Here is a 17,984-nt window from a genome sequence, read left to right as displayed (position 1 = left end):
GAGATTCTTGAGTCTTTGATTCCACAAAAATTCCTATCTCCATTCAGCTCGTATGTGTGAGTCAATGTGTATGATGTATGGTAGGCTGAGCATGTGACGTCCTCTAGTGGTACCTGGTCTAGAGGAGGAGAAAAGTTCCATAGCAGTTATGACAACACAAAGCCAACATGTATTGCACAAAGAACAGTGGGGATGTTAAGAATGGAGGCTCTCAAGTTCAGAAGGAAGATCTCAGAAAGCCTTCATGGAGAGAAGGTGAAACATCCCTGAAGTGAAAAGCCTAAGCAGATTTGGACAGGTAGCTACCGGGTGGGAGTGCTGAATTTATTCACAGTGTGTTTTCCCAAGGCTTAGTTAGAATCTGTGCGACCGGGTCTGGGAGCCACAGTTTCCACAGACAAGGATTAAATATTCTCTTGTAATCCAAGCTCAATATTATCATTTAAAGTTCCAGCTCCAAATATAGCTTTTCAGTTTACACCCGAGGGTGTAAATATCCTTCCATCATAGCAGGCACTGTTACTTCAGCAACACCCTAAATGACCGTTCCACTGATACGTCTCCTGCTCTACCTTCCAGCATATGATTGCAGACACTGTGCGAACCCTGAGACACTGCAGGACTAACCAGTTTGGTGAGTAATTGAAGTCGGGTGTGGAATGTAAATTTACCCTTCATTGGTACAGACTCTGCCCATATCCCAGGTATTTGGTGGTAATAAATTTGAACCTGTGAAGTATGATATGCATATTGTATGCATATACTATGTTCTCTCTGTTTCATCACTGCATGTTTGAGATGCAGAGGAAGAAAAGATACAGCAATCTCTATCTTCTCATGGCAGAGTGACTTTAGATAATCAGAGGCTACCCACCCCACCCCTGACCCAGAAAGTCTTGTTTGCTTGCCCATTGGCTCAGAATTACCAATGGGTTTACTAGGGATGACCCCATCCCTAACCTCCTTGCTTGGAGCCTTCCTGGAATAGGAATATAGTTTGAAAAAGTACCTAAAGCAGCCTTCCAGCATCTTTCCTCTGCAACAAAAACTTCCCGTCTGGAGGTGCCGTTCACTAAAGTATTTTTCTGAGCATTTGTATAGACTCCCCACTGAGACTAATGTATGTAGGAACATTTGTTCCTTTTTAAATTTCAGGCATAATTTATACTATGTTTAAATGGTGTTAAAACATCACAGGAAGGAAGGAAGTCAACTTTATTGAGTTCAAGGAGCTTTAACATGGGCATTGGAATCCTGACACCAGTATTGGTGATTGATGGTTGGAGGTTGTTAACCCTGAGCGTGCAGAGCAGGAAAGGAGGCTCAAAGAGGTTAACTCATGCAGCCATTGTTTAGATCGAGTCTACCTGACTTCCTGGCCCCTACCCTTTCCTTTGCTTATGTGGATTCTATTGACAAAAAGGGCAATAAAACAAAAAATAGAAAGTTGAGTTTAATAATTACAAATCAATCAAAGGTGACCATTAAGTAAAACTTACTTTAAGTAATGCATCATTGTAAAACAGTTTTTTCAACAAGATAGCATGTACATAAAGTAGAAAAATCAAAATCCCACTTCCTAAGGATAGGTGCATATTCTTAAGAATTGTTTTTCTATCTTGGCTGGCAATGTTGTCCCCTAACAAAGCAATTGAACTTCTGTATGAATTACAAAGTTTCTGTTTGAAAAGTAGAATTATAGGGACCTAATTTTCCGAATAGTAACATCAATTAATACCATTTGAAATGTGCTTACATAATTCTCCATTAAATACACAAGTACAATGCAGTTATAATGGAAACAGTGAAATTAACATTGTCATGGAGATTAATTCAAATGTACAAGCATAATGTTGCTGATGAATAATGGGTTCATATTTATTTCATCCTCCTTTGGTTCCCAAGTATTTGAGTACTCAGCTGATTCTAAGACATCAGTCTCATTTACCAAGGGGCTCTGGTTTATGTACCCTGCAAGTGTGGACAGGAAGGTTATACTGGCTTGGCTGGCCTTGACCCTCTCTTGAACCTCCCATCACCAGAGAGTAAGTCTGCATAGCACAAAACAAAGGAAAAATGTAAATAACTAGCAGGCCTATTTGTATTCTATGTTTATATATCTTTTAAAATTGGATGTAGGACTGAATTATCTAAATTCTTTTTGACAGTTTATATAGGCATGGTAAACCAGTAGCAGCATTTGGGGTAAAATGAGATATTGTTAATCAAGCCACTCATAAATTATAAAGTGCCATTCAAGTGTCAGTTGTCAGCCATTCATTCTGACATCTTTTTAAGGCCAAAAAATTAACAACAAAATTATCTTTGTCGCATCGTGTTTTCTAAACCAAAAGCAGTCTGATGTCTTCCTAAGAAGGCATTCTATAGAATAATACAGCTTTTTGGTCACTTTCAAGCAAGTGGGACAGGAAAAACTTTAACTCCTGGTGCTTTTACCTTGTGAAAGCAGGAAACCTTGTGTCTGGTAAACTTAAGAATTACAAGCCAGCCATGACGTACAAGCCTTAAATTATAAAATGCATTTGCCATGGGGGAGGAAAAAACGGGTTTTCACCAAGAGAAAAAATTGTTGCATTAAAATGCTCAGCCTCCCACGGGCCCCATCCTTCTGCTCAAGCTGAGCTCCAGTCTCACACCCTGCTTCTCCCATCTGAAATTCCAGGAAGAGGAAGCACTCACATTTACATTGTCTCATTATTGTGAGACAGACATTATTGTGCAGTTTAGCCAGTCTCCCAGTGCCTTGAGGTTTTGGGTTCTTTTTGTTTCGTGGGGGGTTTTTTTGGATTTGGTTTTTGACTATGGGAAGTGGGCTTGCCCCATTTGCCACATTGTCCCAGCTACTTTATCTCTGGTTCCTTAGCATCCTGTCACCAACATGGCACATACGTGTTCACAGTGCACTAAAGCCTTGGGGGCCCTTTGATTCAGTAACCACCCTGGATTTGGAATGGAAACCCCCCTTGCCTTGTCCTCCGCTGGGTAGATGTTAGCCCATCCACAAATTTTTGGAACCTGCTTTGCCTGTTAACCATACCTTAAGTTCATTTATGTGAAATCTGTTCATTCAATTGGTCCCTTAATTTTTTTTTTTCAAAATCTTAGGACACCAAAGGATCATACAAAACCTTAAATAAAAAGGGAGGGGAGGAACTATTGTGTCTGTGCGCTCACCAGCGTAGCAATGATTTCTGACAATAGCAGACTGAGATATAAGAGTGAGTGAAAGCTATTTAAATGGGCAATTGCTGTGACGTGAGACTTCAGACCATGGACTCGGAGACACGTGGCCTAGGTTCCAGTCCTGCTCTGCCACTTGCTTGCTGTGTGTCTGTGCTGTTTGCCATTCTGTCGAGGGGGATGATAACATGATCACTAAATACTAATAATGTTAGGTCATAAATGCTATATAAACGTTGGTAAAACAAATACCTTACCAGTCTAATTACCTGACCTGAGGAATCTAGTCTGAGCTGAACAAGCATCTCCACTGTTAGAATAAAGAAGTCTGCTGGGATTCTGACTAATGCGCGTCTACCTGGTAGATTTACTCTAAGCCTCAATGTGGGCTTTTGCTGGTGTTTATAAATAGCATTACTGCTCTCCTGAGATCGACTCCTTTTTTTCCCTCCAAAAAATAGGAAGTGATGTGTCTCCAAAAGAGCACCAGGAGTTGAAATCCCATGTTAATCACCTGTACGTCATCGACAGCCAGCAGGCCCTGTTTGAGCTCTCACACAGGATCGAGCCTCGGGTGTGAGCCCCCGCCCCGCCGCCTCCCCTCCCTGTAACCGCAGCACTTTGAGCTATGGGAATGTCAGTGCCAAACACGTCGCTTTCCTGTGAGAAAAGAAGTTGCTGAGTTTTATCAGCATATCACACGACACACACAGGAAAGCCAGCCAAAGCGTGCTCAGGAAGTGATGTCAGCCACCGGAGGTGGGGAGAGGCCTCCCCACGCTGCTCTTGGAACAAGAAGGCAGAAGAAGAGTCAGAAGCATTCTTGAAATGGAGAAGTCTGGTCTCTTAGGGTCACGTGGTTGAGCCAATCCAATTTTCAATTTGAGATGGGCCAGCATCAAGACAAGAGAACATGTCTTGTCATACAGTGACCAAATATTTCAGTAAAAGTGTGCATGAAACAGGGAGACGTTTTACTTTGCCTGGTAGAAGATTGCTGTTTATAGGCTGTCAAAGGAGGAGCTCATTTGAACATCTAAAGACAGTGATGGCATCTGTAGATTTCCAGGGAGAAGGAATGGTCTCTGTGGATACAAACTATGACATCACCAAAGCGACTTGTGTCTAGGGAGTTAGTGAGGACCAGCAGCTGGCATCCATGCTCTGATTTCCAGAGGAAATGTCAAGGCATGCATTTCTTTGCATCCACAATCACTTATCCGTGTACGCTTGCAGGTGAAATTTGTTTCAGCACAACTGATTTGCAACTATAGGCAAGTTAGACTAAGTTGCTTTGCCAATAAGGAAAAATAGTAATCTTTAAGAAATTGACTCACTGTTTAATTTCCAGGGATTGTCTTTACATGTGCAAGCAGGCTCTCATCTCTTATTGGGAACAATGTGATTTTTGAAAAAGTACAGTGCCTGACACATTGTAGGTACTCAGTGACTGTTTATTGGGGTGACACAGTCACAAAAGTCTGCATTCTTGTGCCCGACGACACCCTACTGTTTTGCATGACTCCAGCAGGCTCCCTGCCCACAGTGTGGAATGGTAACAGCCAGCACAGGGAGGTCAGGTGGGTTTTCATGTGTGGAGCGCTTAGCACTCCCTAGAGAAGAGCAAGGGCTCAGGTAGCGGGGACTGCCCGTCTTCCAGCAAATGAAAAGAACCCTGAATATCCAAATGTCTGATTTACACTGGACACTTAGAAGTCCTGTCTGTAGTCCACCTCCCAACCAAGGCATGGAGCCTTTCCATAATTTGTCATTCTTTTCAAAGCCTCAGAGTCTTTTAAGTCTTTTTTATTCCCATTTTTACCCATTGGGGCTCCTACAGTAAATAAAACCTCTTGCTATTCTCAAGAACTGGTTAGAGGATTTCCCCCCACCTTCAAATGAATAAAAAGCCAGTGGGATACAATGAAATCCACCCCTGCCAGCTAGATACTCGTCACGCTGCTAGAATACAAGGGCCCTGCTCGTGTATTAGGTCCCTTCATTTTCCACTCGCGTGGATCCTGGTGCACTTCTCCCCACTCCTGCCTCTGCATCTCTCAGGTGCCCGTACAGAACTGCTTCCTTTTGTCTCATCAACACCTCATTTCTGAGGTGTGTCTGATGCTTTCTGGCACCTAGATAGCGGTGCTGTTTCCTGGGCTCGGGAAACACACTGATTTGGAGAGAGCACTGGAAGGAACTGTGTCTGGCACGTAGAACTTCATTCCTGAAAATGAACAGGGTTTTATAGAAAGGCACCATCCAGGGCTGGTCCCTCAGAGAAATGCTCCAGGCTACCGGGAATGGAATGAGACCCACTGGAGGAGGTCAGAGCCATCGGAACCAGGGAAAACAGACTTCTCTCCTGGCCAATCAAACACTGGACCAGAGCCCCCCCCCGTGGCGATTACTAGACATAGCGTGGGCTTACAGCACAAGCATGTGTGCTGGTCTTTTCTCTATGCTAGGGAGAAGCATTTGGCCCATCTAATCATGTAAGGCCATTTTGACATTGTCTCTTTGTTTTACAGTTTAAATTTTTATTCACATTAGATTTCCATTGCTCCGACTGGAACATTACTTCTTCAGGACTAATTTTCAACGGAGAACTATTTCAGCATAGCACCTGCTGCTTAAACCTCCTTCAAATATGTACACGGCCAAACGAATCCACACATGCATCATGTTTAAACACATTTGGATGGTAGTCAGAGTATCCTGTGTGGCGTGGGTGGAAACAGGCTGGGGAGAAAATGGTGCTTGTTCACTGTTACTCCAGCCGTGGTCTCGTGGCTCTCAGGCAGCAAAGGGAAAGGAGGATTTTCTTTAGATTTGCTTTTCCATCCCTGTCTTCTGAATGTCAGAATCCTTCTGAAATTTAACAACTGTCTCCAGAGATTTCCCAGGCAGCAGCTCTCAGAAATTTCAGAAACTCTGAGAAGACTTAAATCTGGAATTAAAGAATTCCAGGCAGAATTGTGGGGACCAGATTTAGCTCAACAGGAAGCTCTTTCCAGCAAATCTGAGCTGTCCAACAGTGAACAGGCCATTGCAGGACCTAAGCGGCTCCCTGTTAATGAAGATGGGCTGTATTCTCTCTCCAGATATTTGTCAGAGCCTCTGGAATTGGTTTTGTTCTGGCTAGAAGGGTGGACTGGAAGATGTCTACGCTACTTTCCGGCTCTCTTAGATTTTTATCATCCATAAAATCTCCACTCCCTCTGAGAATCTTCTATAATCTGCCATCTTCACCAGTGAGGTGGTGCAGGGGCATGTCTAAGTGGCTTCTTTTTGCTGCAGCACAGCTCTCAGACAGTCCCGCAGGTCTTTGGATCTGTCAGCATTCCAGCAAACCAGCCCTGCTTGGAAGTTAGCACAGGACAAGTTCCTGTAGGCAAAATCGCAACCTTTCTGAATTTTTTTTGCCATATACATTTGCAGATGCTCCAAAGGGTACAGTGTTGTAAGTTCACTCTTTGTAATAATCTGTACAATTGCCAAATGGTTGTAGTGATATATATTATGGCCTACCTTCACGTTATTCTAGTACCATTAATTATGTTTAGAATAAATTCATTTTCCTAGACTCCTATCCACAAGCAAGTCAGGCAGAATGTACATTGAATTCAGAAGTGTGAGGATAAAGTAAAACCCACACCTCCCAGCTGGTAGGGCGAAGATGTTGCACTAATGTATCCTCGCCTCCACAGGGGGAGAAACAGTTGCATGAAAGAGTGGGACCGTGACTTCTGATGCCCGGAGCTGGGCTTTTCTGTTGCCCCGCCTCAGCCCCGTCGTTCTGGTACAGCCATCACATATGCCACAAATCCCAAACTTAGTGCTCCCAAATGGCACAACTAACCCAAGCTTCTCAGAAACTAGGCAAAAACATTAAAACGGGGCAGACCGGGTCCGCTGCAGTTGTGTAACAAGGAGTTTCTTTTAAATGCTTCAAAGACATGTCCTTAAAATTTCAGCCTGCTTATTAATGAGTGGGCCATTGTGCTTCAAAATAGTAGTGGGGGAAGAAAAGTTTTTAAAAGTTGCCAAAAAGTTAGATGAAAATGTACTACTGTATAAAGCAAAGCTGTATATACTAAACATTTTTTAGCAGAGTAATATTTATTTGCATAGCCTATTTATTGTATTCCTATTACACTGTTATTAAAAACTGGGATGAAATCGATAACCTGAAGTAAAGACTCTTGCCTTTTACTGTATCATTAACTAGGACTGCTGTGACATTGTCAGCTTGTGTTAACAATTAGCATATAGGAAACCTGCAATCAGGGCGTCTACCTAACTTCTCAGGGACTACACTTCGTAGTTTTCCACCATTATAAGAGCTGGTAAATATGAAACATTTGTTGAATTACCAGAATTGCCATTAACAGTATTTTCTTTCTCATATTTCTTGCTTTCTGCTTCTGTATATATGACTGTGATGTGTATTTATCGAAGCTAGTAAGCAATAATTTATATGTAAAAATGGCCAAGCAATATAAGGTGAAAACTTATATAAGTCACTGTTACCTTATCTTGTATTTTCAAGTGTTTTTTTAAAACTGCTTTTCCAAATATAAGATGTTGAAGATACTATTCATGCCTCGTAGCTTCTTGCTTTGTCTGTGATGCTTGTGGGCTACATTGCCTCTGTTCCAGCAGCGTATTATGCTCAGTTGTTTGGAACTCGGAAATTCTTTGCTCCCTGAGAGAGCTACAGGTGGGTGAGGAGATTCTCAGGCAGCCTGTAGAAGCCTAAATCACTTATGCTGCCATTGAGTTATTGGAGAAACCAAACACCCTGTGTTGGAAATTGCAACAGTATTCTCATATTCTCGGGTTTGGGGATGCCAGCAGCCCCTGTCACCCACTTGAGTAGGACCAGGAACTCTCCCTTATCAACCCAGATACTGAAGGAGGCTCCAGGCCCTGACAGCACAAGAGCTCTGGGTGGGATGAGAAAGCGAAGGGGTCCTAACCATGCTCTGGGGAAGTGGGAAGACTAGCTGTGTATACACTATGGCAGGCTGTATCACTGGTCAAAATCTCCACCGGTCTCTATGCGGGCATTATCTATCCTGCCTGTTGATGTCAGACTTGGCCTTTGCCATCTGGTAATCCCTTCCCGCAAGAGGATTCTATATCTCACCACGTTGAACTCAGGAGTGGCCACATGTCTTGCTCTGTCCAGTGAAAACTGGGGAGCAGTGACCTGTGCAGCTTGTAAACTGAAGCTTTACGAGGTGGCCTATGCCTGCCAGTCTCCTCTGCCATGAGACCTGCAGTGTTCCAGGTAAAGGCACCTCCATCCACCTGGTCTCCAGCTTGTGAAGCCTGTGTAACTTGAGTGAGAAATAGCAACATTAGAAGCCACTGAGATTCAGGGGTGGTTTGTTACCTCAGTGGAATTTCTCCTAAGCTGACTAATGCAGTCTCCCAGGACACTTCTTTCTTGATAACGTGTCCTTTCAGTCCACGTGTGGGCGATAGTCTTGGCTTTGCACAGTCCCTAATGGGAATCCCCTGTTAACACACATCCATGCAAAGGGCTTGTCTTCCTGTGACAAAAGGTAAAGACCAGAAGATGATTTTCTTGGGCTCTTAATCACCAGGAAGTGGCCCTTCTGTGAAACAAGGGAAAATGGGGAGAGAGAGCACAGGGGGTATTGCCTCTAAGACAGACAACTGGGGAGCAGAGAGAGGAAGACCACAGGGCTTTACCGCTTTTGTCCTGGCCTGTAATCACTTCATCCATGGGGGCAGCCTGGAGTCTGGAGCGGTGCCGGAGAGGAAGGGAGAGTGGAAGCTCTAGGCTCCAGCCTCGGAAGGCAATGGGAGAAGGAAGGAAATTCCCATTGCTTCAGACACTCGGGGGTTTTCTTCACTGTGATTGCCCATCCTGGAAAGATGGACGAGGCTCCTGTGGACTCAGAAGCCAGTTCTTGTTTAAATTAGCAAACTTCCCAATGAATTTTCTGACCCTGGCCCTGGTGCGCTGGCTACAAAATCCTGTTTCAGGGACTGAGAGCTCCATGTCTGGTCTGGCTCCTCTTTGAGGTCTTCTCGATCCCAGTGAGCCGCTTGTGTATTTGCTTTCCCTTCACTACTTTAAACAAACAGCATTCCTAAAGCTGTAGACTTGCTCATTTTTTTTCAGTAAAGTGTTCCTGTTCCTGAAGGCAGCACGAATGTCCCTTACCTAACAGAGGAGCAGCCAGCTCCCCTTCCTGGCCCAAGAAAGGTACTCCCAACAAACAGGGCAGACCTACCGTGCAGGAGCGTGGGGTCCCGAGGGCAGTCCCAGCGCAGGGCTCCGGCGTCACTCAGCTTCTGGGGACACAAGCTGAGATCCCTACTCCAGCCACACCCAGAGCTGGGTCAAGTTGTAGCTCTTGATTTTGTTTCTCTTATGGTGACTCGCTGTTGGCTCAGGGGGAGCTTGACCTACTCTTCAGCCCGACTGTGGCTCCTAGATATGCCTTCCGTCCCTCGGGCTGGGGCTTCTCCCAGGAGTTGGGTTAGGGTTCCCTCTGGTCAGTTTTTAGGGCATTTCTGCCACAAGGTCATTTCAGTCCTCACCATGGCAGTCCCATAGTAAGCTCTGCAGCTACCCTTGCAGCCACCTTCTGAGTGTATGGTTTCACCCCTGCTTGGAGGGAAAGGAGCTTCTGGGTCATCCTCAGAGGGCCCTGACACTCCAAGGTGAAAGCAGGACAGGGGCAGCCTGGGAAATATTCCAGGCCTTTCCCTGCTGCCTAACTGCACCACCTCGCAATTTATTTTCTGCTAAAATCCAACCATGTTGCAGGTCTTCTTGACAGGCTTAGGCATTTTCCCCTAGGAAGAAAAGAACAAGTCCCCCTGTTGTGGACTCCCCTCCAATATCTCGGGCTGTTTCTAACATCCCCAGGTTTCCTACACAGAAATAGGGAGGGTGGAAAACCAGCCGCTCCGGACTGGCCTTGTCTTCTCCCAGGAAGACCCTCAGGCCACCCCAGCTGTGAGCCTTGCTGCCCGAGATGCTACCATGGGAGGTAGGACTGAGTCCTCCTCTCCGAAGGCCCCTTTCCTGCTCATGGACATTTGGAAGTTTCCGAGATGTCTGTGTGTGGTTAGAGGCTGTAATTTCTAATCAGAATTTGAATAAACATAGCCATATTCTGAGAAAATCCCTGCAGTAGATGCTTTTTTTGGAGTCCTGCTCCCCTCCCCCCCCCCCCCCCCCCCCCCCCCCCCCCGCCAAAAAAAACCCAAAACAGAGAATGAAGTCTTCAAAGCAATTAACCCTCACGGGAGACTTGAGGCTGTGGCAAGATCTTTTCCCAAGTTCTGTGGCAACAGTAGCTCTCTGGTGTCTCATAACTGGGAAATCCCTTTCTCTAGGAAAGTCAGGGGTGCCACCACCCAGCCAAGTCCAAACCCATGGAACTATCCTGGCTCCCCGCACCAGCACCCCTTGCTCAGGTTCCCCACAGCTGCCCCATCCCACTTCCCCACCTGAGTTCAGGCCCTTGCTGTCCGTTACTTCCGTCATTGTAGTAACCTTCCAGCTAGTCTCCTTCCCTCTAGTCTAAATTTTGCCCCCATAGAATCTCCAAACGGCCCTGAAAATTTTTTTTCCTAAAACACAAATGTGATCATCTTTCTCCCTTTCTTCGATAGCGCCTCCCAGGCTGTAGACCTAAACCCCAAGTGCAGACAAGTTCTTCACATTCTCGTCTCTACTTACCTGTCCAAGGCCAGAGAGATCAGGAAGATGCCCCCAGGAGACTAATAATTTGGTACCCACTTTCACCTGATAGTGTACACGTGGCGAATAATTGATTCCTACTAATGAAAATGCCTGTTGAAAATAGCATGCACCAGACATTTGCTAAATAAATAAATGTCTATGAGGCTTATTTGCTACTTTCAAGGTGTTGAGTCTTGAAGGAAGACTGATATGGATGCACAGAGAGCTGAGGTGGGGGTTCCCTACCAGGAAGAGCCCAGGCCACCAGAATTGCCTTAAGGATAATGAATTCTTCCCCACCAGAGATGGGCAAACAGATCTAAAACCAACCAGCAATTCACTCATCAGATGAGGGCTGTGCTAGGCGACCTTTACGATCCTTCCAGCTGCTGGCTGTTAAGAAAGCTGGTGCAGATCTGTGACTGTTGGAGCTAATTAATTTTTGTTTAGTTTGGTTTTTTTTAAGGAAGTGACTTGGCTGATGTGGGAAATACGAACTGTTCATGCTTCTTTGTGTTCAATTGACCTGGGCCTGGCCTCAAGCTGGAAGGGAAAAGGCAGTGGGAGGATGCCGGAAGGCAAAGCCTCACCCCTTCCCTGTCCTGTGCCCGATGCTGACTCCGCAGTCCTCCCAGAGATGAATGCCTGCAATAAGGAACTAAATAAAGCCCCTGGAATCAATGTAGTAGAGCCTGCTTCCAAGAACAAGCCAGCTCGTGCCTCCTGAAGGGTAAGGAGGGTACATGGTGAGGGTAAACTGTGTCCGTTCAGCTGTCCCTGTGTTCCGGCTCTGGCCATCTGGCCCTACCCCAGGCTCCCTGCTTGGACCCAGCACTCAGGTCTGGCCAGGCTCTTCTCTGCCTCCTAACCAGGACCCCTCCTCTACCTCCCACATAAGGCTCATCCACTCCAAAGTCCTCCTGGATGACCCCACCCACACTGAACCCCGTAACCCTATGTGCATTCCTACAGCGGGTCCCACCCATTTCTCTTTGCGGAACCGCTCTGCATTGCCTTGTCTCCGACCCAGCATGGGCTGCCTCGAGGGTGAGGAGAAGGGTTAACAGTGTAACCTCTGAAGCCAGACTGCCAGGTTCGAGTCAGGCTTGGACCTTTAGGGGTTAGGACAACTGGCGGAAGTTTCCCCCTTGACCTTAGCTGCTGTTTCTGCATTTCATAAAATGGGGGTTAATGCACCCCCTACTTCACAAGGTTGTATGAGAAATAAAATGAGAAAATGTATGTAAAGTGCTTAGTACCATGTCTGGTACATAGTAAGCACTCAAATGATGACTGATGACGATGATGAAGACTGGGTGCATGCCAGATTTGCACCCACCTTTCTACGCTACTCTGGGCAAAGTTCCTAACTAATTCTCTTATCCTTAGTTCTCTCAATTGTCAAACAAGATAATCACCAACATCTCCGCCACAGGGTGGTTGTGAAAATGAAATGGACAATGCATGTGAGAGTCCTCACATGTATGTGGTAAAGTGAGAGGCAAATATGAGATTTCCTTTTGAATCCTCAAGTGCCTCTTAGACACAGGGACGAAGCAGCGACTCCCTAAATGTTTGCTGATTGATCTGAACAAAGATGCCTGCACATGGCCTGCAGAACTGGGGTGAAACTAATGTTAACATTAACATTGTCAGTGACATATTAACTCAGGAAGGAAAAAGGCTGATCAGACCCTGGGCCTGTTCACATCTGATCCAGGGCCACAACCTCTCTGAGGATTCAGTGAAGCTCCCAGGAAGGCTTTTCCTTGGCTCCACCCCACCGTCTCCCTGTGCCCCTCTGCCCGGACCACAGGCCCAGGAACTCCTGGACAGCAGCTCCACCTCACAAGCATCAGGCTTCCTGGTGGCAACACAGAAGCGTCGTAATTCTGACAGGAGACTGAGAAGGACAGACGCTCACTCTTCTCTAGTTGTGTCCTCTGCGGTTGGGGAAAATTTTCTCTGGTTTCATTTAGAGTCAGTGACACAAGCACTAAAGGGCTGAGCCTAGACTCGGAGTCCTGCATTGAGACGAAGTTCCCTTTGGAAGAAAGAAAAGCAGGAGAGGCCAAAAGAAGGAGGGACAGCTCACCCTGGGCCTGAGCTTATACTTGCCTGGTGTTTTCCTTCCTTAAATCAACCAGTAACTTCCTCTCTCTCTTCTTCCTTCCCTCCCCACCTCGTTAGTAAGCTAACATTAATCTAATAGATATTTCTTGAGCATCTAATATGTGCAGGTGCTATACCATGAACATAAAGATCCTTTCCTCCTGGAGCTTTGATCTAGTTGGAGAAATAGACAATAAACAAGACAAAGTAGTGAAATATGTAGTAATACCTCAGATGATATGACCTTCCTCAAGAGAAAAAAGCTAAAATGGGGAAGGGGAGAGGAGAGTGCCAGGAAAGTAGGTGGCATGTTAGGGAGGGTAGCCAGAGAAAGCCTTATCGTGGGTTGAATTGTGTCCCCTCAAAACTCACATGTCGAGGTCCTAAGCCCAGGATCTCAGATTATGGTCTTATTTGGAGATAGGATCTTTACAGAGGTTATCAAGTTAAAATGAGGTCAGGGTGGCCCTAATCTAGTATGACTTATGTCATTATGAGAATGGTAAATTTGGGGACGCACACAGGGAGAACGCCATGTGAACATTTAGAGGCCATCCACAAGCCAAGGAGAGAGGCCTGGACCGGATCCTGTCCTCACATCCATTAGAAGGAACCCACCCTGCCACCACCCTGATTTCAGGCTATATAATGCCAGCTTCCAGCTCTGGGAAACAATACACTTCTGTTGTTTTGGCCACCCAGTTTGTGGTACTTTGTTATGGCAGCGCTGGGAAACTAACATGGGCTTGCTGAAAAGACCTGAAGGAAGGGAAGGAGCCAACCATACAAATATCTGAAGGGAAAGCATCCCAGGCAGAGAGAACAGCCGGTGCAAAGATCCTAAAGGTGCACCTGGAGCTTAAGGTCCAACAAGGAGCCTGGTGTGGCTGGAGCCAGTCAGTAAGGAGAAAGAAGTAGAAGTCAGAGACAATACAGCTAGATCACATGCAGCCTGGATGTTTCCTCTAACTCCGAGGGGAAAACACTGGAAGGTTTCAAGCAGAGAATGACACGATCTGATCTGTGTTTCAGTAAGATCACTCTGGCCGCTGAGTTTTCAACTGACCAAAGAAGGGCAAGGATGGAAGCAGATAGATCAGATAGGAAGCTGTTGGAATAATCCAAGCACGACACCATGACGATTTCCACTGGGTGGTGGCAGTGGGGTGGTGTGATGTTGAACAGTTCCAGATATATTTGGAAGGTAGGGCTGACAGCATTTGCTGACAGATTGAATGTGGAGAAAAAGAGGCGTTAATGTTAACCCTAAGGATTTTGATTTGAGAAACTGGTGTGATGAAATTGCAATTAATTGGTATGAGAAAGACCTTGGAGGTGGCAGACTTGAAGGAGACTATCAAGAGCTCGGTTTGGGAGGTGTTCAGGTTGAGCTGTCCATGAGGCATGGACTGGAGCCAACAGGAGTTTCTTAACACCAGGTCTGGCTTGTTTGTAGACACACTGGACCTTCATTCAACCCCACCCATTTCTTGGATTTTCACCAGGGTCAAAGGTGAAAGCTGGGCTGTTGTGTAGGATGAGTATATACTTTCGGCTGACTTAAGCTAAATAATGATCCTTCAAACTCTAGAGTCATGCTCCAAGCATTCCCAGCCCAGAAGCCCTCCAAGTTCCACCAAGCATGCACACCCCACCACCCCCATCCACTGGGCAGCAGGTCATCTCGTGGAGCAACCAACTGAGGCTCTTGACACTCTTCCTCTGTCAACCACACCTTTAACTCTGACTTCACAGATTTGTTCAGTGGTTGCCTTCTCATTTAGGCTTTCCTTCCCAGAAGAAGTGCAGAAATATGAGTTACAATTCTGTCATCACAGATTCTGGAGGCTGCAACTGGCCAAGGTGAAATGCAATATGCCTAGAACACAGGTAGTAATAGGCCCTCAAAGTGAGCTTTTTAAGGTGGTCCTGAGCTTTCGGTTCAAATGTTCCATTGCACAGCCAGAGACGAACTTTATCCCTTATGGAAAATAACCTTCTTTTATCCTCAGAACAATCTGCACACTGCACATTGAAATGAGGTCTCTGCCATTGTCATAACCAAAATGTAAGACATTAGCGACATCTGGTGGGCATGTGGTGATCCTGTGCAGAATTTGTCTCAGTTGTAAATGCTGTTCTTGAGGGCCCGGCTTAAGTCAAAGGACACAATGGGGCACTGTTAGTGGCAGAGGGAGAAGCAATGGCTTGGCTGCTCTGCCTCACTCGGCCACGGTCCAGTGGGTTCTTGTTTTCTGTTTTTACAATACAATGCAGAATCTTTTTTTAAAATACAGAAATCAAGGGAATGGAAAGGAGCCGAACGAGAGAATACTGACGCTTGAAGGGGTCAAGGCAGGCCTGTGATCTGTTATCTCCTAAGGGGATGAGGAGGGTGAGGACGGGAATAGGCTGGATCAAGCGACTCCTCACTCCTGCCCACTCCCAACCGTTGGCCCTCAGGAGAAAGTGAAAATCCCTGAAGGTGGCTCAGCGGCCACCCCTCGATGTGCCGCCTGCCTCCTTCCCCAGCTTCCCCTCTGGGCACTGCTCCCCATCCCCACCCCACTCCCCACGAGCCCCACACATTCGCTCTGCTCCAGCCAAGCTAACCCTTTCAGGCACACTCTCTCCAGGCCTTTGGACTCTGTTCAGTGACCAATTATCCTATGGGTCCTCCATGGCACTAGGAGGCGCTATGACAAACATGGGGATGTATTGGTGAAGTAGACTCAGGGTCCCCTTCTCAGGGAGCTCACAGTGCGGGGTGTGGGCTGCCCCCCCTTCCTCTTCTCTCTGCTTCACTGACTCTTCCTCAAGCCCCAGGTCTCAGCACCTGCAGGGGAGCTACCTGGACCCCTCTGGTCGGCTTTGGACTCCCCTCCACCGGGTGCCTCTCATCCCCCAGGTGTGCCCCCCTTCGATTAAGTAACAGCCCATGCCCTGCTCGGCCTCACCTACCCCGCACTAGACTAGAGGGCCCCTGAGGGAGCAGGCTGTCTTTTTTACTGCTGATCTGTCAGTGTTCATTGCAAATCCAGGCACGTGGCAGGTATTTGTGTGGCTGTCTTCATGTTGTGAGCTAAAGTGACTGTCACAGACCCAGATAAAGCACACAGTTGCTACACAGAGGTGCTGCCGCCTCAGGAGACGCAGCAGAACTTACCACCACAGGTGAGCTCCAGTCCCAGGAGGGTGGAGAGAATGGTGAGCCTGCCTGATGCAGTGAGAACCTCCTGGACCTGGGTCCCTTTTGGCCCTTCCCAGCATTCTAGTGTCTGCCTGCAAAGGAGCTGGTAGCAATTCCAGAACGTTCCTCAGCGCTTATTGCTAAGGTGACTCCAAGTTCACTTTTCCAGAGCAGGTTCCAGGTAAGCCATGCCTGAGGTCTGTGCCAGCACCCATCAGTCCAAGGGTCCTTGGACCACCATTGTCACATTCTTCCTTGAGGCTCTGGAACACAGTCCACAGTTCAGAGGACGCAGTGGGTAACATTGATCAAGCTGTGCTCAGAAACAACACTCTGGTTGATTATTGTCTGCTCAACTTTCACCTCTGCACTGTCACCCCTACAGTTCTGCCAGCGTCAGTTGCTTTGGCTGCTCACAGATCCCATGAGGCAAAGAGTTTCCCAACTTTCACAACAATGGCTGAGCGACTCTGTTTTCTTAGCCATTTATAAGGGTCTGGAATATGCCCAGGTGTGGCCTCAGTGGGTGGCCTTGCAGCCCGCCAGTGGGGTGGGGGCGGGAATAAAAACACAAAGCTTTATTTCCTTCCCTCCTCCTATCTTTTCCATGAAGTAGCCTCTGAGGCAAATCCAGAATGACAAATCATCAGCTTTCCATCCCTCCATGGCTCATATTGGCCCCAGTGGTCGCTCCTTTTCTTCTTTGGCAGGGGCAGGGTCGGACCCACACTTCTCTGGAAAGGCCAGAGTCAAGATGTCGGGACCAGCCGCTGGCCCTAGAGGAACCCGTGTTTTCCATTGTGCATTCAAATTCCCATTTGCCTGGGGCTGAGCCTCCCCTCAGAATCAAAGAGGTCAATAGAGGCCAGGGACAAAGCACAAACACTGCCTGGAAGCCAAGAGACGCCCATAAAAATGGAGATAAACTGGCATTTCAGAGCGGTGCCGGCGGTGGCGTGGGGCACTGCCTCTTCGCTGGCTGGCAGCGCCTGGCACTTGGTCTCTGTACTGGCCTTCCATTCGGGAGATGCCGGGCTGGTTTGGACCCAAGGCTTGACTGTTTCGGGGTGGCAGTGGGGAGGTAAATTCCCAATCTTAGGGGTTTTTGAATGGTGCAAATCCTGGCAGTTCAGAACTGCTTAGCATCCTCGGATGTTAAAAAATAGCCCAGTCTTCTCTATTTCCTCTGCCCTTTGGGTTATTTCACTCAGTGGCTCTAGCAGAAAGATCCCCAGGGTACAAGTCAGGAAACCTGGGTTCTGGTCCCTGCTCAACCTTCTTCCCAGAACTGTGACCTCCAGCAAGTCATTTATCCTCTGAGCCCAATCTTCTAACATTCTGTGACTATGCAGAATCACAGGGAGGAAGGAGACCTGGCTTGGTTAGTTCCCTCTGTCACCATGTAATAACTGTTTTGGTTCTCTGTTGGAGAGTTCATTCATTGATTCACTCACTCATCCATCAAATATTTAATTTATGCAGGAATCAGGACAGGCGTGAAGATACAAAGTTGAATAAGACGTGGACGCTGCCCACGAAGAGGCATGACGTATGCTGGAAGGAGCACTGATTCTCTGAGGGGCACAGCCAGCTCCTGGCACTAATTAGTTTTGTGGGTTTAGTGAAGTTTTCTCCAAACTTTAGTGTTCTCATCTGTGTCATGGGGTTATTGTTCAGGGTGACGAGCCATCCTGGTTTGCCTGGGACTGAGGGATTTCCTGGGACACAGGACTTTCAGAGCTAAAA

General features: G+C 46.9%; 1 protein-coding gene across 11 annotated transcripts in view; it reads left to right on the top strand.

Annotated features, from left to right (window-relative positions):
• The window catches only part of RAPGEF5 (Rap guanine nucleotide exchange factor 5), a 349,321-nt gene extending 341,521 nt beyond the window's left edge, over positions 1 to 7,800 (top strand). For 10 of the 11 annotated variants that reach the window (XM_070264270.1, XM_070264267.1, XM_070264266.1 and 7 more), the window contains 2 exons: positions 580 to 634; positions 3,663 to 7,800. In XM_070264270.1, coding sequence (XP_070120371.1) covers positions 580 to 634; positions 3,663 to 3,781 — 174 coding nt within the window. In that variant the 3' untranslated portion in view covers positions 3,782 to 7,800. 11 annotated transcript variants of the gene reach the window in all.
• The last annotated feature ends 10,184 nt before the right edge of the window (positions 7,801 to 17,984 follow it).

This window comes from Equus caballus, chromosome 4 (genome assembly GCF_041296265.1).
Source record: "Equus caballus isolate H_3958 breed thoroughbred chromosome 4, TB-T2T, whole genome shotgun sequence".
Lineage (NCBI taxonomy): Eukaryota > Metazoa > Chordata > Mammalia > Perissodactyla > Equidae > Equus > Equus caballus.
This window is presented reverse-complemented; position numbering and strand designations above follow the sequence as displayed.